The sequence below is a fragment of the Epinephelus lanceolatus genome, chromosome 5, assembly GCF_041903045.1.
Source record: "Epinephelus lanceolatus isolate andai-2023 chromosome 5, ASM4190304v1, whole genome shotgun sequence".
Taxonomy (NCBI): domain Eukaryota; kingdom Metazoa; phylum Chordata; class Actinopteri; order Perciformes; family Serranidae; genus Epinephelus; species Epinephelus lanceolatus.
Window position 1 is genome coordinate 39000631 of NC_135738.1, and position 20432 is coordinate 39021062.

Sequence of the window (20432 nt, forward strand, 5' to 3'; positions counted from 1 at the left end):
AATTTCCCGCCTCTACTGTGAAGGTGAAGGGTTCATCAGTGTCCTAGTTTCTATTGTCAGAACAAACGTCTCCGCCCAGCAGAGCTCAACTACGTCCGCAGAGAGGATGTAAATAGCCACGTTCACAGTCGCAAACCTTCAGTTTTATTCAGAACAAACTAGACTGTGACAAGATGAGTGGTCGCGGCAAGGGAGGAAAAGGACTCGGTAAAGGAGGCGCTAAGCGTCACCGTAAAGTTCTCCGTGATAACATCCAGGGAATCACCAAACCCGCTATCCGCCGTCTGGCTCGCCGTGGTGGAGTGAAGCGTATTTCCGGTCTGATCTACGAGGAGACCCGCGGTGTGTTGAAGGTGTTCCTGGAGAATGTCATCCGTGATGCCGTCACCTACACCGAGCACGCCAAGAGGAAGACTGTGACCGCCATGGATGTGGTGTATGCTCTGAAGAGGCAGGGTCGCACTCTGTACGGCTTCGGAGGTTAAACACTAACTGTTCGTTATTGGAAACCAAGGGCCCTTTTAAGGGCCACCCACGTACTTCTTTAGAGAGCGACTCTCTCGTGATAAAATACTGTTACCTTTTGTAAAATAATAGAGTATATACAGTCGTTCCCATCACAATTATGTTTTCCTTTGATGCAATGTAATCTGAATTAAAAATAAAACAATGCTATGAAGAGAGAAGAGAGGTTGGTACTCGTGTGTGTGTGTGTGTGAGTGAAAATGTGGGCAGTCATAAATACAACGTAGACAAACTGACGTTAACATATAGCACGTTACGGTGAGAGCAATTAACATAACAATAATTAACAGTGTGTGTTTGTGTGTCCCACCCCTGCATGATCTCAAAAGACTGAACCAGGGTTTGTCCAGATTTATGTTAGTGAGGATGGTCTGTTTGATAACTGGAGGGTTGTGGCTTCTAGGCGAACTTCATATGAACAATGAGGAGACAGGAATGCTGCAGCTAAGAATTGAGGAGTTCTGTGTAAATTTATACCAGAAGTGTTGTTCGAGTAGGGAGACCCATAAGTAATGAAGGTTGTCATCAGAATAAGGCTCATTGCCACATTTGTTTATTTTACTTAGAAGAAATTTGTCTTGGTGTTTGGTGCTTACAATAAGAGGAAATTTGAAAAAGGCAAAGTTCAGTGAGAGTCAAGAACATAAATATCAAATAGAAAAATTACATTAAAAATAGATGCAATTTAAAAAAAATGTGTGTGCAGACTTCTTAGTATACACATGGAAAGGTTTAATGGTAGGTTGTTGCAGAGTTTATTTATTTTTAAATACAACTTAATATCCCAATCTGAGATCCTGCCTGTCCAAAATCTAAAGTTAGTTTTAGAGAAGAAGATTTGTGTAACAAAGAGGAGCCTCCTGACAGAAACACTGTTTGGCAGTGAGATGAAGGAGGAAATATCATGCACACTGATTCAGGTAGACTGAAATAACAACAGGTCGACCTGACAGACACTGTGTTCTGTCAAAGGTTCCTCCCTGAAGGTTTGTCTTTACTGCTGCACTGTGAAAATTAGTCAGATTGCAGTACATCACACATGATGCACTTCAACACATGGTTAAAATCTGAGCTCATCTTATTTAACTCTTAAATAGACCAGTATTAGGGCCCTGGTGGCTAAGGGCTCTCTGGTCCAGACCAAAGGGACCGGGGCCTCCGGCTCCTTCAAGATGAGCAAGAAGGCTGCCGAACCTAAGAAGGTCAAGAAGCCGGCCAAGAAAGCCGCTCCTAAAGCCAAGAAGCCCGCAGCACCCAAAAAGCCCAAGACAGCGGCAGCGAAGAAGCCAACAGCCGCTAAGAAGTCTCCCAAGAAGGCCAAGAAACCCGCAGCGGCCAAGAAAACAGCCAAGAGCCCCAAGAAGGCTACAAAGAGCCCGAAAAAGGCCACCAAGAGCCCCAAGAAGGTGGCCAAAAAGGCCCCTGCCGCCAAGAAAGCCCCCGCAAAGAAGGCAGCCAAGCCCAAAGTCAAGAAAGCAGCAGCCAAGAAGAAGTGAGCTGTCATCAGTCTCATCAACAAACTACTCACTAAAAGGCTCTTTTAAGAGCCACCCACACCATCTTTAAAGAGCATTCTGTTATTTATTGTAAAATTTTTATTTTTTTGAAAGTAAGACCTTACAATCAACGTCACAGGAAAGGTTTTCCTTACATCAAAAGACGAGACGAAACAAACAAAAGAAAAAAGCGTATTTTCGACTCTATCACTCGGGCATTTTTTCTTACCAAGTGGATAACACAAATACCATTTGTATCAGGGTATATGGGAGACTCTTCAATTCAGGGCACTCTTGGAATTTTGAAAAAATAATATTCTTTAAACTTTTTAATAAAGTGTTTCAACAGGTTTATTAATTAGTCTGGAACAACGATCTTAAATATTTGTAAGTACATTTAAAATACATTTTAACAACATGTTCTCTCTAACATTTTAATATATTGCCTTGTACTTTTTTGTGCAGTTAATGTGTCACTTGCGCACTTTATCTCCCTTTAGATTGATTGCATTTATGGGACATGTGCAATTTACTGTCACTCGCGCACTTTATTGCACACTGTGTGCCCAGAATTTAATTTAGCTATTTTAGTCCTGCTTTAGTCCTGTTGCTTACTGCTCGGTGATTGTGTCTGTGTCAGTAGTCTGTGCGCATGCTACCTGTCTGTTTCTCTTGTATGTCTTGTGTATTTGTACCTCCTGCTGCTGCAACCTAAATTGCCCTTTGGGACATTAATAAAACTTGAACCTTGTCTCAACAATGAAATGTTGTGTACTAATCAAAATATTTGATTTGCAATGTACATCTTTTCAGAAAATGCAAATTTAGACTTTTTAACATTACCACAATGGTTGAGATAAGACCCCAGATAACAAAAAACAACCTTTTCTATCGATCAAAAAATGTATTGTGATGGTAATGACAACATGTTTTGGTAATGCCATAAAAATTAACACTGGTGTTTTTCTTTTTTTTTTATGACAAACAAAAGATAAAGAAAATACTATCTTTTAAAAACAACACCTTTCAACACTTAACCCTCCTTTCAAATAAATCACTTGGTAAACTAACACAGTATTTCTTACGTAACTATCTTCTTATGGCCAGCTGGCTTGTTTGAGACATAAAAAAGGTTCAAACAATAAAAAAGCATAGCGATAAAAAAAGAATTGGCATGCTCAACTCAAATGTCCTATAGTATGATGAGCAAAAATAGAAAATAAAGTCGTTAGCACTCACAAATAGGCTAAATGTGTAGCACTTTTATCAATGCACAGCAACAGATGAAATCAGCAGCCCTAGGCTTTCCTCAGCATTTCTGAGACACAGGCTATGTAGTGTTTTTTTGTATCTCTCTTTTTCTCCTTCAAGATACTGCTGATATTTCTCAGGATCTTCCTTGATTTTGTCTCTGTATTGTTTTGACCGTTGAGCTGGTTTAGCTGGGGCGATGTTAACAATGTCAAACAAAAAATTATGTAAATTACAGTTGGTCACTGTTTAATAAGGTATCATTAAGCTATTTCAATAATAATGATATATGGGTGATTCTTCAATTAAGGGACTTCTTCTCTCCCCAGGGTAGATTTTCAAGAAAAAATTGTTAGGGTGTCCAATGGTAAATTATGCTAATGTATTCTAGTTATAAGATAATAAACAGATAAGTTGTCATTACCATCACTGATTGTCATTAGCATCACAGCCACTTGTGTGATGGTAATGACAATTATCACTTTTTGGAGCCAAAAGTTGGCTAGGTTTTAGACCTAGCTAAGCTAACTGGTTAGCTAGCATACACTGCACACTGAATATATGTAAATAAAGTGAAATTCCCCATTACTGAATTAAAATACTCAAATAGTAACTTGTTTGGTAATGACGCCTAATAAACATACTCTCAGACCAGGATGTATAAAACTTCAAATTACTTACATTTGTGGGCATGAAAAAGTCAGGCTTCTGCCTCATGACTGGGAATGTTCTTCTGGTACATGTAGTTTGCATGCAACAATGTAAGTAACTGCTTGTAGAAACTTTATTGCTCTCTAAAATGCTGGGTGTGATGGTAATGACAGATGTATGAGGGACAGCAATATTTTACTATTAAAAAATTGAAAATTGAACATGAACTAAATGAATTTGAAAAATGTCTTTTTAAGTTGTTATGATGAAATGTAAAGTAAAGTTTTAATGAATTTAACACTTTATATTACTTTATTTTAGAGGGGATGTCAAAAAGTCTGGGTTGGGGACAAGCCCAACAGTGAACTCTGGCACATTTGAATTTTCAACACACTGAAAAAGTATTAAAATGTCATCATTGAGACACAATTATTTTTTTCATTGACAACAACCTAATCCTAACAATTTTTTTCTTGAAAATCTATACCCTGGGGAGAGAAAAAGTACCTTAGTTAAAGAATCACCCATATATCATTTATTATTGAAATAACTTAATAATTTTATGTTTAACCCAACACTGACTATTTCTTTTAACTTTTTAAATAACAGGATTTTCTTTCTTCTTTCTCCCCCTCAACTACCCACTCTATTGTTTCAGAATCTGACCAATCCTGTGTGAGCAATAGCACAGTGATATTTGCATCAGGCGGATATAAAATGACCCCCCTGGGGACAGTGACGCCATGCGTTACAGGAGAAATTTGCTGTTCCGATCATGCCTGAAACCACCGTGAAAGCGCCCAAGAAGGGCTCAAAGAAAGCCGTGTCTAAGAGCGTTAGTAAGAGCGGCAAGAAGAGGAGGAGGACCAGGAAGGAGAGCTACGCAATCTACGTGTACAAGGTGCTGAAGCAGGTCCACCCCGACACCGGTATCTCGTCCAAGGCTATGGGCATCATGAACTCGTTTGTGAGCGACATCTTTGAGCGCATCGCCGGTGAGGCCTCTCGTCTGGCTCACTACAACAAGCGCTCCACCATCACTTCCAGGGAGATCCAGACCGCCGTCCGCCTGCTGCTGCCTGGTGAGCTGGCCAAGCACGCTGTGTCTGAGGGCACCAAGGCCGTCACCAAGTACACCAGCTCCAAGTAGACAGTCCTGCTGTCTTAAATAACAAACCAACGGCTCTTTTAAGAGCCACCCACTTTATTTGAAGATCAATCCTGTTGTCGTGGTGATACAGTTATGAAAAACTTACACCAGGCCAATTCTATACATGCCAAATACGACTTTTATGATGTACAGACTCAATACTCGATTTCTGTATTGACACATTGTTTCACCCATCAACAAAACCTAAGACAGAACGGTTCTGTTCTTAATAATCCATCTGATCTTTAAACAAATCCAACAAACTTAAACTGAACTTAACCATTAATAGTGCGAATATTATAATATATTGTGTTTAGGTTTAATTGAATCATTTAATGGTAAATTCAGTCCTTGTTTTCCAAACTGTTACAATCTCACAATTTCTGGATAGGTGGTTGTCAAGTATGAGAGATGAAGGCGACTAGGACATAAAGCCTCAGATTAAATGTACAGTTGCATATCCTGCTAATGGAGATTTGATACCAAACAAAAATGCTGTTTACCAACTAAGAAGCATCGTCAGTATTGGTTTTCGTCTGTGTTTTATTTTGACACAAATTCCTATATCAGGCAGATGGGACATAAAACTTCTCTCTGGAACAACTGTGATGAACTTATCAGAAACAAATATTTATCCTTTCATACATGGTTCCAAAGAGATAAATTATTTCTTTGATGAATTTGGCATGAACAATGAATAGTTTGTCTATACAGTTTTTCCAGTTCCTTTCAGATAATTCATTTCTTTGACTCTTGCTTTTCTAAATGTGTTAACTCAACTTATGAAAAACCATCTAAGATATGATGAGAGTAATATAACACGGCCTTTACTGACGCTGGATAGAATTAAGATAACAGATAAAAAGTGTAACAATAAGAAAATTCACTGATCAAAGAAAGTGATGAAAGTGCACCAAGAGACAAATTTTTCTGAAGGTCTAAAATTAAGAACATAAACTGGAGAAGACCTCGGCTGTTACCTTATGAGTAATGCATCTTAAATAAGGCTTAAGACGTACACCTCAGAATTTTACACAAAAACTACCATGCCAATTATCTTATTGCCAAAGTTACAGACCATAATGCCTCCTGCTCCTTTTGTAAAAATAATATAGAAAATATTTCTCTTTGAACCTCAGGGACATTTTTGTTATTGTGATAATCCAGAGAAAGGCGCTCTTGAATCTCATTGATATTGTTTTTTCTAAATGCTCAACTTTTTACTTACAAGAACACGTTATTTAAGTCAATGAATTTTAGTGAATTTTTAGCTTTTGTCATAAAATTCAAGACTCTTCTCAAGTCACTCAGTTATTCTTTGGTTCCTAAAAACATCCTTGCATCTTCTTGTCTCTTTTGTTTGTGTTATTTTTACACAATCATCTTGAAACACTGTTATTCTTTACTATTCTTTACTATTTTATTATTTATTTTATTTTATTGTCTAATTTAATATTTTATTTTATTCTATTTTAATGTCTACTTTAATATTTTATTTTATTTATTTCATTGTCTATTTTAGTATTTTATTGATATCTTCATCTTTGTCTCTTGTTTCCATTCATGCTGTATTTCTGTTTCTACTTTGCACTGAGCATTGGAACAAAAAACAATTCCCCCCTGGGGATTAATAAAGTATTCTGAATATGAACCTGAATTCATATGTTTTATAAATAATTATGGAACACTTTTTGGTTTTATATTTTTACATGTGCTGTTATTAACTACCTGATGTTTTGTATATGTTCAAAAAAAGGCGGTTTAAAGATGAGTCAATCACAGTAGAATAGTAATTTCCCGCCTCTACTGTGAAGGTGAAGGGTTCATCAGTGTCCTAGTTTCTATTGTTAGAACAAATGTCTCCGCCCAGCAGAGCTCAACTACGTCCGCAGAGAGGATGTAAATATCCACGTTCACGATCTCTAACCTTCAGGTTTACATCGGAAAAACCTAAACTCTGAAAAAAAATGAGTGGTCGCGGCAAGGGAGGAAAAGGACTCGGTAAAGGAGGCGCTAAGCGTCACCGTAAAGTTCTCCGTGATAACATCCAGGGAATCACCAAACCCGCTATCCGCCGTCTGGCTCGCCGTGGTGGAGTGAAGCGTATTTCCGGTCTGATCTACGAGGAGACCCGCGGTGTGTTGAAGGTGTTCCTGGAGAATGTCATCCGTGATGCCGTCACCTACACCGAGCACGCCAAGAGGAAGACTGTGACCGCCATGGATGTGGTGTATGCTCTGAAGAGGCAGGGTCGCACTCTGTACGGCTTTGGAGGTTAAATCACCGTCTCATCTCACTGCAACACAACGGCTCTTTTAAGAGCCACCCACAACATCTCAAGAGCTCCTTTCTGTTGATTTAATATTGTTGTATGTTCCCAAATTTACGTGGTTTGAGTGTGAAAATATATTGTTGCAAGTCCGACATTCATATTTTTCCCTCACTTATTAGCATCACTACTTAAAATACAAAAAGTAAAAGTTAACCCTCTCATGATGCAGAATTACCAATTCCGAAAATTATTTATAAAATTATTAGTCTGCAATTACTGGCGCATTAATGTTAATCATTTTATCTGCTGTAGCGATAAGATAAGATACACCTTTATTGATCCCACAATTCAGAAGTTACAGTGGCCAAGGAGAAAGAATCAGATAAAAAAATATCAAAAATTCAAAACTTAACAAGGCATGCAAAAAAAGTACAAAAATATGAATACATAAGAAACTGCAATTAATAATAATAATGAGCAATGGATTAAAGAGAGCATATCTAGTGCAAAGTGATTGTATGTGCAAAAAACAACAACAAGGGGGACAGTAATATATATATAAAATATAATGGTGTTTCTAAAGTGTCCATGGTGCAGCTGATTGTCAGCAGTGTTGGTTAGTAGTCTGACAGCAGCAGGCAGGAAGGACCTGCGATAACGTTCCTTCACACACTTTGGGTGAATCAGTCTATCGCTGAAGGAGCTCTCCAGAGTTTTGATCTCCTCATGCAGGGGATGGGAGTGTTAGTCCTCAGGAGGATGACAGCCGAGCTGTTATCTGTCTCCCACCACCTGCACAGAGTAACCGAGGACAGAGCTGGCCTTCTTGATCGTTTGTCTAGATGGACAAGATGTACATTTTAATTATATCATATGGGTGGTTTGATAATACCTCATCATTTATTTGTTGATATGTTGTATAAGTCATTTAAATCTTCAAAGTAACTAAAGCTGTCAGATAAATGTAATGGAGTAAAGAGATGCAGAAATAGCCTATAATATGAAAATACTCATAGCCTATTAATTAATGATTAATTTACCCCCATTATAGCTGGAGAAGTTAGGGTCCTAGTATTAACAGAAGAATGCTCTTTAAAGATGGTGTGGGTGGCTCTTAAAAGAGCCTTTTAGTGAGTAGTTTGTTGATGAGACTGATGACAGCTCACTTCTTCTTGGCTGCTGCTTTCTTGACTTTGGGCTTGGCTGCCTTCTTTGCGGGGGCTTTCTTGGCGGCAGGGGCCTTTTTGGCCACCTTCTTGGGGCTCTTGGTGGCCTTTTTCGGGCTCTTTGCAGCCTTCTTGGGGCTCTTGGCTGTTTTCTTGGCCGCTGCGGGTTTCTTGGCCTTCTTGGGAGACTTCTTAGCGGCTGCTGGCTTCTTCGCTGCCGCTGTCTTGGGCTTTTTGGGTGCTGCGGGCTTCTTGGCTTTAGGAGCGGCTTTCTTGGCCGGCTTCTTGACCTTCTTAGGTTCGGCAGCCTTCTTGCTCATCTTGAAGGAGCCGGAGGCCCCGGTCCCTTTGGTCTGAACCAGAGAGCCCTTAGCCACCAGGGCCTTGATGGCGGTCCTGACGCGGGACTTGTTCTTGTCCACATCGTAGCCTCCGGCAGCCAGAGCCTTCTTGAGGGCGGCCGCAGACACGCCGCTCCGCTCCTTGGATGCGGCCACAGTTTTCAGGATGAGCTCGCTGACGCTGGGACCGGTCTTCCTCGGTTTGGTAACCTTCTTCTTGGCTGCTTTGGCCGGCGCGGCGGCTGGAGCTGGAGCTACTTCTGCCATATTCTGTAGTAATGTTACTCTTGCTCAGTTACACACGGGAGTGTCTGACTGGACTGTTGAAAGTTCCGAGTAGAAGGCTGTACATAAACACAGCATGAGAACCGTGGAGACTCAACCCAGCCCGTGGCTCCTCTGTGCAGTGTGAAAGCTGGAGCACTTGTGTTTTCTCTTGACTGAGAAAAGGTGAAAGACTAAATGTGGGACAAGTGCTGAAGGCTGACAGTGAAGGGAGCCGATAGCGGACTTGTGTCTCTTCATATTCAAGTCATGTAGAGCTCTGATGCTCTCTGCATTTTGTCTGTGGAGCCTCCAAACCTCACCTATTCACCGCCGTGGCCAGCACTGCTCAGCGGCTTTTCCCACTCATTTGTCTCCTAAAATGACTTCAAATGCATCACAGCTCCACCAAAGCCGTTTTCCAGCAGCCCACATGTTTGTTCAGGGACTCAGTGTAAAAACAACCATCAGCTGTTGATGACTTCGGAATAAACTGAAGTTATTCTGGTCGCAGCAAACACACTGATGATGGCCGAGGCTCATGGTGCAGTTCAGCCAGACTGTACTATTAATGATCAAACACACGGACAAATACATGTCATCTGTCTGTGGAAGCAGTAAGTGACTTTAAATGTTACACTGACACTGTTTCACTGATACATAGATCGGTCATGAATATTAAAAGACTTCGTTAAGTGTAACACAACAGTTATTGAGTGTTTTTCAGTGTTTTCTGCTGCGGTTCAAAGTAGCCTAAGGACTGACTGAAATTTAGATTTGGACTTCCTTCAAAACTCACAGAGTAACAGCAGCTCAGATAAACTGCCTGCCATAGAAACCAGTTTGAAGGACACACATGTTGAGTGGATTTATAAGAGGCTCTGATGTGGAAAGGTGTACATATATATATATATATATATATATATATATATGTAGGAGTCACTCAGTGTGCACAAGCACCCTGCACAGCCCTGTTCTCCAACAAACCTTTATATAATCTGTCCTCTCATTTCTGACTCCCTGTCCTTCAGTCTGTTTCTACCCTGAATTTGTCACAGCCTGTCACAGTGTTTTTCCCTTTTTTGGAAAAAGAGTAAATCCAGAGCACATGTTGTGTGGACTTTATTGATCATCCTGAGGTGAAGACATCTCTGTTTCTTATTTCCCTTTGCTCCACATGTTATGTGTCAGTGTCTGTGGTCCAATACAAAGACTGCAGCCTGGTGGCAGCATCACAGCTCACTGTCAACTCAAACAACCATGATGAGAAACAAACACTCAGTGATGATGTCATGAAACAGGACCTTGGACAGCGACTGAGCTGCTCTTTGGTGCTTTAAAAACAGATCTGTGCTTCACACTCTAAAGCTCTGTGTGGGATGTCCCACATATACAGCCCATTTTTTAATAGCAGCATAATTCGTGCATCATAGCTTCATCACAGAACTCTACTGTATTTGTACAAATGACCCGATGAGGCACTGACGTATCTTTAGTGCCCAAATGTGTTTCCCTGATCTCTTCCTGAATTACAATACTGTGCTGGTATTCCTCTGAGGTGACTCAGAAAAGCAGGTCTTATTATAAACAGCCTGTCTTGAATTAACCAAACAGACTGAATCAGAATCTGTGTCATAAAGCTGTTTGGAGCTACTGCGAGCGAACAACATCAAGTATGGTTGATTTCATGACTTTGAAATAGACCTGGGTCATCAATCAATGATCACATGGATTTACAGAAAAGAAAATGGATTGAGACAAAGTCATCATGTTCACACCCACAGACAAAACACATATTAATTAAGTGGGGAGTTATTTAGAGAAAGACACTGGTCAACAGATAGGAAGGTTTTGAAAAAGATTTAAGAACCTTGGAAGTGCAACCATCTTAATAGCATTGATGCAACCAATCATTGAAAGGGGAAGCAACCTCCAGTTCCTCATATTAGCTCTTAGCTTGTCCATCATATCCAAAAAAGTCAATTGGAATAAAGATTTGGCTTTTCTAGGAATCTTAAGTCCAAGATAGTTAATGTGGGTAGTGAGTAATTTAAATGGCAAAGATTTCAAGACTACAGGACAAATTATTCTTCAAAGGCATAAACTCACATGTTTCCCAGTTGATTGTAATCCTGACAGTCTGCTTAATGATTTAATGTAGGTCAGGAGGTCGGGAACAGAGACTACTGGGTCCGATAAACAGATCAGTAAATCATCCGTGTATATATTCAAGATCACCAAACTTCACATCGTGAAGTATTTCACCAATTGTTGAAATATGATTAACCAATCTTTTAGCTAGAAATTAACTTATTACTTTCTGATCACAATTTAAGAGCAATAGGCCTATAACTTGCAGGGTCAGACTCTTCCTTTCTCTTCTTTAGAAGCAAACAAATATTTGCTGCATACAATGAGCTGAGGAGCCTCTTATTTCTCATGGAGTCATTCACCATCCTAAGCATGAAAGGGACAAGTTTTTCATGAAATGCTTTGTAAAATTCACAGCCAAAGCCTTCTGGGCCAGCTGCTTTTCCAGAGGGGAAGGCCTGAATAGCATTCAAGACATCACTTTTAGAAATTGGAGCATCCATCATCTCGTGATGCACTTTCTAATTGAGGAAGCTTTAGATTGGCAAAACGTTTGAAAAATCAGCTTCAGAGGCATTTACTCTACTGGAATACAATTTCTTGTAGAAGTCCCTGAAGCAAGCGTTTATCTCCTTTGGGTTAGTAAGCAATTTACTTTCTCAACCTGCTCACCTCGGTTTCTTCTGAGTGAGACTGAGCATGTGCAAAATATGTCACCTGTGATCAGATGTATTTACTGTAGAAACAGAGGTGTGAGGTGATTTATTGACTGACAAGAACAGGACAACAATGATTAACAACTAAACTTCATAAGTTTATAGTTTAGTTGCTTTATGAAAGTTGTCCTAATTGACCAGTTCTGTAAGAACTCTGATGTTTAAAAGGAGCAGTTTAATGTCTTTGCCTTTGGTATTACTAATCAGTATGAATCACTTACTGATACTATTATCAAAAGACTGCTTTTTCAACACATCTATGATCATTGTGTTTTTCCATTGTCAAAGATCATACAAACAGCAGAATATTGACTTAATGGGTTATTTACATGTGCGACATGAGAATCAGAGCTCCTTGAGGTGATTGTGTGGCTCTTAAAAGAGCCGTTTTGGGGGCCAGTTTCCAGCAGTCAGAGTGTCCAGGTTTACTTGGACTTGACGGCCTTCTCGGTCTTCTTGGGCAGCAGAACAGCCTGGATGTTGGGCAGCACGCCGCCCTGAGCGATGGTCACTCCGCCCAGCAGCTTGTTGAGCTCCTCGTCGTTGCGGACAGCCAGCTGCAGGTGACGAGGGATGATACGGGTCTTCTTGTTGTCGCGGGCAGCGTTTCCAGCCAACTCCAGGATCTCAGCGGTCAGGTACTCCAGCACAGCCGCCAGGTAGACGGGGGCGCCGGCACCGACACGCTCCGCATAGTTTCCTTTGCGCAGCAGCCTGTGGACACGGCCGACTGGGAACTGGAGCCCAGCACGGGAGGAGCGGGTCTTTGCCTTGGCTCTGGCTTTTCCACCGGTTTTTCCGCGGCCACTCATTTTTCAGATGCTCTCTAAAGTCGGGACAAAGAGAAGTGTTCTCTCAGCAGCTGAAACCCTCCTCTATATATCCACGGAGCGCGGGACGGTTCCTGCCAGACCAACCAGAAAAGAGGCTGCAGCAGCGCAGCAGAGGGCGGCCCAGCCTGAATTTTGGCGGACCTTTTGAAAGGATTTCCAGCCAATAAGCAACGGAGTCTCGGGCGGTGGGTCGCTCCTTCAGGCGGTGCTGAGCTCCGTAGGAGCCCCTCACCAATCAGGAGCCGGAGGTTTGAAACAGCGTCACCATCTCACAGCCGCTCTCAAAGTTTAAGAGCAGCGCATCACCTCGTTTCACCGTATCATTCTCCTTCACAGAGAAAGAAGAAGTCATGGCAAGAACTAAGCAGACCGCTCGTAAATCCACCGGAGGCAAAGCCCCGAGGAAGCAGCTGGCCACCAAGGCTGCCCGTAAGAGCGCCCCGGCCACGGGCGGCGTGAAGAAGCCTCACCGTTACAGGCCCGGTACCGTGGCTCTGAGAGAGATCCGTCGCTACCAGAAATCCACGGAGTTGCTGATCCGCAAGCTGCCCTTCCAGCGCCTGGTCCGAGAAATCGCTCAGGATTTCAAGACCGACCTGCGCTTCCAGAGCTCCGCTGTCATGGCTCTGCAGGAGTCCAGTGAGGCTTACCTGGTGGGCCTGTTTGAGGACACCAACCTGTGCGCCATCCACGCCAAGAGAGTCACCATCATGCCCAAAGACATCCAGCTGGCCCGTCGCATCCGCGGAGAGAGAGCTTAAACTCTCTGCTGCTGCTCCACAAACCACAACGGCTCTTTTAAGAGCCACCTCACTCCTCACTCAAGAGCTCACTCCTCTACTCACAACACACGGTTCACTATTAAATCTAACAGACTTTTTTTTTTTTTTTTGTTCATGTCAAATTAAAGTGATTTCCCACAGCCTCAACTATATGTACAGTCCAATGCCCCTATAAATTAAAACAAAGGGAAAAAAATATACATTTTTATAACACTGATATTTATTATCTCATCATCTCTTCTCTCCCAGTTATTATGTCAGATGCCTCATATTGACCTTGTGAACCTTTGGAGGCCTCTAACTTAAGGTTGGAAATCGAAGCTTGATGAAGCAGTGAACCACTTTGACACAACAGCTGCGAAGCATTTCATACAGTCAGAAGAGCGACATCTGCTGGCTGTTTCAGAACTGCATCTAGGTGGAAGACCTGAACCCTCAGACTGCCTGTCACATACTGCTTTGTACTGGTATTTAACAAATGTTTTAAAAACAGTGTATATCTATATAGCGTGAGGGAGCAGGGGAAAGTAATGTGCTCGTGCTACTTTGTATAATACACAAGTGTTATGTGATTTAGAAGTTAATGCTAGTGCCTCTGCCATTGTGGTAATATAAATGGGGTGCACTGGTAAACCAGGGATAAATTTATTAAATCTATTAAAAATAATTTAGGATATAGATACATAGATACTGTCCATGGTGAAAAGCAGAAAAGAGAAGTGATCAGAGACCTTTGTGCTGATGCATATAAAAAAATAGAAATAGACACTGACTGTGTAAATATTTTGTTAAAACATGTCCATTTATACAGCTCTCTGACCTTCACTGAACTAACTGGTAATATTCGAAAAGATGAAGTGGTGAATGCTATTCAACAACTGAACTCTAGTAAAAGTCCTGGTCCAGATGGACTGCCCACTGAGTTTTATCAGTTATATATCGATGATGTAATTAACCTCCTCACTGCGATGTTTAACGAAGGTTTAAACAGCGGCTGTATGGGGGACTCATTTTATCAAGGAGTTTTATGTTTGTTGTATAAAAAAGGTGATGACACTGACATAGATAACTACAGACATATAACTATTATGAATACAGATTATAAGATACTTGCTAAAATAATTATGAATAGATTACATGATATATTACATAAAATTATAGAAAAAGAACAAACCTGTGTAATTAAAGGTAGATTAATGTGGGATAACCTGAGCATCCTTAGAGAAACTGTGTACAAACCAGACAAAGGATTCTTTATCATTGGGCTGGATCAAAAGAAAGCCTTTGATTACATTTCCAGAGATTATCTCTGGGCTGTTATGAAGGTTCATGGTTTCCCTGGTGACTTTATTCACGTAGTTAAGTGTCTGTATGTGAAGTCAAGTGTCTGTGTTAATGTAAATGGTGTTTTATCTGAGCCCTTTGAGGTCGAGAGAGGGGTCAAACAGGGCTGCCCTCTTAGTGCTGCTTTGTACATTCTGGCCATAAGCCCTTTAATCAAAATAATCAACTCTGAAAGTTTAATCTCTGGTATATGTGTGGGTCACATGCCCAAGTTTACAGCAATTCCCTACGCTGATGACGTCACTGTTATTATAAAAAAAAACAATTGGAAATGGACGTTCTAACTAATCATTTAAATCTGTATGAACTAGCATCTGGTGCTAAGTTGAACCATAGTAAAACAGAGGGAGTTTGGATCGGAGACGAGAGGGACAAACCTAACATTAATGTTCAAATTAATCATGAAATAAAAATTTTGGGTATAACATTCTGTAGTAATGATTGTAGTGAAAGAAACTGGGAGCAAAAATTGACTGACACCAAAGAAGAAGTAAAAAAATGGGAGAACAAAGGTACCAGTTATAAAACCAGATTCAACATCATTAAAACTTTCATCCTGTCCAAACTCCTCTTTCTGGCTAACATCTTTCCTCCGTCAGAGAAAATGATTATGAAATTAAACAGTGTGTTAATCTAGTGTGGGGTACAACCAGAGAGGTCACTAAAAGAGAAATAATGTTTAAAGGTAAGGAATATGGGGCTTTGGGGGCTGTAGACCTGGGCATTAAATTAAAGGTCGCTTTTGTTAGAAATGTGTCTGCTGCATTCCTCAGAAATGCTCTCTGGATAGGGAACAGATCACTGTGGAGAAAAAGGAGAGGGAGAGACCGAACTGGCCCATATTATAAATTATTATATGCTGATTATCTAATGGAACACTAACATTTAAATATTGATTGGAGTAGTTCATCCAGCAAACATATTTTTAATACAATTAATAATTATAAATATGGAGGCCTTATAAAATATAAACACATATCTGATAATTATAGCAATGAAGTGATAAATATATTAAAAAATAAATCCATGTCAGAGAGCATTAGAGACAACAGATGGCTGACATCAGTGGGCAGACTCCCAGTGAGAGCAGTTGTTTCATGGAGTTGTTACGTTACCACCAAAATATGTCCAATGATCAACTGCTCCGAGCCTGAAACTCAAGAACATCTGCTAATGAACTGTTACAGAGCACAAGAGGTGTGGAGCATTTTAAAAGGTCTGGGTGTGAATTTTAAAATGTGCTACAAATCTGTTATGTATGGACTCTTGGATGAGAAGATGCCCCCGAAACACAAAGAGCTGTTTCAAATGATCATCAGTGTAGTTTGTGTTAAAATATGGAAAACAAGATGTGCCATGACTCTACATCAGACTGTCATAGACAGCAACATGGTCGTGAGGCAGGTACTCACAGACCTCCGGAGGAGGAAAACAATGGACAAATCTAAGTGCCTCCCCTGGCACATCTTGGATCTATAACTCTGACTAAAGGACACTTCCCATCCTTTTGGTTGTGTTGTTGTCATGTATTGTATTGTCTTATCTAATTTGTATGCTGATAAATTCTGTCTTGCAAAAAAAAGTAAACCAGGGAGAAAAAAACACAAAACAAACAAACAAAAAAAAGCATTTCTACAGTGTGTGGTTTCAGTCTGCTGCTTTTGTGGCTGACAACCTCTCCAGCTTTGGAGAAGACCCGCTCACATGGCACAGATGTTGCTGGCATGGGGAGATACTTTTTGGCCATCTTGAAGAGGTTCGGGTATATTCTTCTTTCGCGTGATGCCCAGTAAGTAAGTGGGTCTTCTCCTCTGGAGAGGTAAGGCTCAGACACATATGTTTGAACCTCCACTGTAGCATCTGCTGTTGCACTTTGAGATTGTTGTGTTTTACCTAAACAAAAAGAAAAGGGAAATTAGCCATCTTTCATAAAAAGAAAAAATATGCAAACAGTAATAACAGGCCATAATACAAACCAACTCTGTTGTCCTAAAGATCCCACAAGTTGTCCTTTGCTGATGGCCCATGTTCTTCCTTGGCAGCTGACCGATGGAATTGATAACATTTTATACATGTTACTAGAAAGGTGTGGAAAACACCGTAATAATAATAATAATAATAATAATAATAATAATAATAATAATAATAATAATAATAATAATAATAATAATAATAAATGGTACACTACCTGTGATGTTGACAGCATTTCTCTCCCAGCCCTCACGGCCCCAGCGCATTCTGCAGTCAATTTTGACATGGTCTCTTGTGCATGTGTTTCACTGCCCAAAGCTAATGTTTTAAATCGTGGGTCCAAGATGGTGGCTAAGGCCAGAATGCTAACATTTTCAATTTTGCATCATTTGACCAGCACATACTGCAGTTGTTTTAAAAGATGTTTGGTGTTTAATGGCTGATGCCTTTACAGCCAGTTTGTGCTGTACCATTCTAATAAGTGGAATAACTTTTGAGGCAGAAACATGCTTTTCGACTGACATCTCTGTGGAGGCCAGATGGAAGGGTGCAAGAACATCTAAACAATCTTACAGTGATCACCGGTGATTGAATCTGTGCAGGCCTGGCTCATCCAAAACGAGCCTATTTTCACCTGCCCTGCTTTATACGACAACAACAAAGCATGAGCTGCAGCCTGGCCCTCCAACATCACAGTTCCAGTTACTCTTCACATATGTCATACTCCCCAGTTGCCATGGGGTTAAACAGTGTGTCCCAGCCTTCTTTGAATAGCCTTGGGTTCTGTTCAGCTCCGCAAGATGGCATAGTGATGTAGTCTTTGAGGTTGACTGGTGGACGCCTTTGTTGCTGCACTCTACTGCTTCAGGATGGTGTTAGTTTTAGCCTGGCTCCTGAATGGTCGGTCTGTGTCACTGCTCCAGACTTCTGGTGAGAGTGAGCCATGGGCAGACCAGGGGCCTGCATAGTGGCTTGGTTAAAGTTGTTCCCATCATCAAAGACTTAATTTATAACTCTGGCTGGAAGGATCATTTAGTTGAGGAGAAGCAGCTGAGCTGACTTAACTGATATGAGTGAGGATGGAGAAGCAGTCAGCAGACTGACTTTAAAGCAGTTATTTCCTTCAGACAGGGTAGTTGGATGTTGAGGGGTTTTGACTTTCAGCACACAATGAATGAACTCAGTCAGCATACTCAATGCACCTGTGTCAGATGCTCAGTTAGCACACCTGTGGCTGCTTCCAGGGAGTGTGCTCCTCTCTGCTCCTCAATCCAGCTGTCATGTGACCTCCTCTTCAACAACTCTGGTTGTGAAGGAGTGAGACAGGTTTGTAGTCTTGTAGATTTAGGCAAGAAAAAGTTGATTTTAAACTCCACACTGATTTTCACATCCTGTGTTTTCAGCCACATTGTGTCACAGAGGTTTTCAGACAAGATTTTGTCTTTGACCTTTTGTGTTATCTGGACACACTCTACATTAGATACACGTTTACATGCTTCCAAGCTCCTTTTGAATATTCAGCAATTGTTTAGTAAATTGTTTAGTAAACATCAACAAAACAAAGCTTATATTATTATTATTTTTTTAATGTAAGGATCCAAATCTAAGGTTCTGATCCTCTTTGATAAGGAACATATGTGTTTATATATGGGCCAGGGGTTATGTTGGGTCTCAGTGAAATAAAACCATAAATAAAATCACTATTTAAGGCCTGCAGGTGTTAAGTGAGCATTTGGCAAATTAAACTTTTTGCTCAAAAACAGCTCAGATGCAGGTGACCTAGAGTAAAGGGATTCTTTAATATTCCCTCCACTTAAGTTTTAAGATGCTCAAAATCACCCTCCAACAGCTCAGCAAAAGACATCACTGAATTTTTGAATGGGCCTAGAGACCAGAGTTTGTGTTTGACAATGTTTGCTAACATGGCATCAGTATTTGATTGAGGAAGGGTCATAATTTCCTGGGTGTGTGTTTCCTCAGCTCTCTTTAGCCTTAGGAAGGGCATCGTCACACCTTGATGGTTGGTGTTGAAAAGCACAAAGCAGCTCTAATTTTTAATCAGGAGTCAGTACTCACACCCTGCACAATAGGTGACCTGAATTACCCTCCATTCAACTCCGGGGAGCTGTGATATTCGGCCAGAATGAACAGAGAAATGGTTTGGTATGATTAACACTGTGTCAGTGAATATAGTGGAAAATATCAGTGAATGTACTGAAATCGTAACATAGTATTATATCAAACCCAACAGTAACTGTTTTTTTCTCTTTTTAAATAACTATATTTTCTTTCGTCTTCCTCCCCCCAACCACCCGGTGTATTGCGCCCCAGCCTCAGAAGCTGACCAATCCTGTGCGAGCAACAGCACAGTGGTATTTGCATCAGATGCATACAAATACGTCGTTCTGCAGTAAAAGGCTTTATACGTTTGAGAAGAAGCTTACCGTCCTGATCATGCCTGAAACCACCGTGAAAGCGCCCAAGAAGGGCTCAAAGAAAGCCGTGTCTAAGAGCGTCAGTAAGAGCGGCAAGAAAAAGAGGAGGACCAGGAAGGAGAGCTACGCCATCTACGTGTACAAGGTGCTGAAGCAGGTCCACCCCGACACCGGTATCTCGTCCAAGGCCATGGGCATCATGAACTCGTTTGTGAGCGACATCTTTGAGCGCATCGCCGGTGAGGCCTCCCGTCTGGCTCACTACAACAAGCGCTCCACCATCACTTCCAGGGAGATCCAGACCGCCGTCCGCCTGCTGCTGCCCGGTGAGCTGGCCAAGCACGCTGTGTCTGAGGGCACCAAGGCCGTCACCAAATACACCAGCTCCAAGTAGACAGTCTTGTTGCCTCTGAGACTAAACCAACGGCTCTTTTAAGAGCCACCCACTTTATCTGAAGATCAATCCTGTTGTCGTGGTGATACAGTTATGAAAAACTTACACCAGGCCAATTCTATACATGCCAAATACGATTTTTATGATGTACAGACTCAATACTCGATTTCTGTATTGACACATTGTTTCACCCATCAACAAAACCTAAGACAGAACGGTTTTGTTCTTAATAATCCATCTGATCTTTAAACAAATCCAACAAACTTAAACTGAACTTAACCATTAATAGTGCGAATATTATAATATATTGTGTTTAGGTTTAATTGAATCATTTAATGGTAAATTCAGTCCTTGTTTTCCAAACTGTTACAATCTCACAATTTCTGGATAGGTGGTTGTCAAGTATGAGAGATGAAGGCGACTAGGACATAAAGCCTCAGATTAAATGTAAAGTTACATATCCTGCTAATGGAGATTTGATACCAAACAAAATTGCTGTTTACCAACTAAGAAGCATCGTCAGTATTGGTTTTCGTCTGTTTTATTTTGACACAAATTCCTACATCAGGCAGATGGGACATAAAACTTCTCTCTGGAACAACTGTGATGAACTTATCAGAAACAAATATTTATCCTTTCATACATGGTTCCAAAGAGATAAATTATTTCTTTGATGAATTTGGCATGAACAATGAATAGTTTGTCTATACACAGTTTTTCCAGTTCCTTTCAGATAATTCATTTCTTTGA

General features: G+C 40.8%; 6 protein-coding genes and 1 pseudogene across 6 annotated transcripts; 5 read left to right on the forward strand and 2 right to left on the reverse strand.

The window, feature by feature from the left end:
- The first annotated feature begins 157 nt into the window (after window positions 1-157).
- LOC144463538 (histone H4) lies at window positions 158-679 on the forward strand. The gene has a single exon (XM_078168227.1). The coding sequence runs from the start codon at window positions 174-176 to the stop codon at window positions 483-485; it is 312 nt and encodes a 103-aa protein (XP_078024353.1). The 5' UTR covers window positions 158-173; the 3' UTR covers window positions 486-679.
- Window positions 680-4688: 4009 nt separating this feature from the next.
- On the forward strand, window positions 4689-5098 carry LOC144463537 (histone H2B 1/2). Its single transcript, XM_078168226.1, has one exon. The coding sequence runs from the start codon at window positions 4699-4701 to the stop codon at window positions 5071-5073; it is 375 nt and encodes a 124-aa protein (XP_078024352.1). The 5' UTR covers window positions 4689-4698; the 3' UTR covers window positions 5074-5098.
- Window positions 5099-7040: 1942 nt separating this feature from the next.
- LOC144463540 (histone H4) lies at window positions 7041-7370 on the forward strand. Its single transcript, XM_078168229.1, has one exon. It carries the CDS (start codon window positions 7041-7043, stop codon window positions 7350-7352), a length of 312 nt encoding a protein of 103 aa, XP_078024355.1. The 3' UTR covers window positions 7353-7370.
- Window positions 7371-8167: 797 nt separating this feature from the next.
- On the reverse strand, window positions 8168-9131 carry LOC144463526 (histone H1 pseudogene; annotated as a pseudogene).
- A 3191-nt stretch (window positions 9132-12322) lies between these two features.
- On the reverse strand, window positions 12323-12759 carry LOC144463531 (histone H2A). Its single transcript, XM_078168220.1, has one exon. It carries the CDS (start codon window positions 12733-12735, stop codon window positions 12349-12351), a length of 387 nt encoding a protein of 128 aa, XP_078024346.1. The 5' UTR covers window positions 12736-12759; the 3' UTR covers window positions 12323-12348.
- A 336-nt stretch (window positions 12760-13095) lies between these two features.
- Window positions 13096-13617, forward strand: LOC144463528 (histone H3-like). Its single transcript, XM_078168217.1, has one exon. The coding sequence runs from the start codon at window positions 13107-13109 to the stop codon at window positions 13515-13517; it is 411 nt and encodes a 136-aa protein (XP_078024343.1). The 5' UTR covers window positions 13096-13106; the 3' UTR covers window positions 13518-13617.
- Window positions 13618-19291: 5674 nt separating this feature from the next.
- Window positions 19292-19969, forward strand: LOC144463535 (histone H2B 1/2-like). The gene has a single exon (XM_078168224.1). It carries the CDS (start codon window positions 19308-19310, stop codon window positions 19680-19682), a length of 375 nt encoding a protein of 124 aa, XP_078024350.1. The 5' UTR covers window positions 19292-19307; the 3' UTR covers window positions 19683-19969.
- Window positions 19970-20432: the final 463 nt, after the last annotated feature.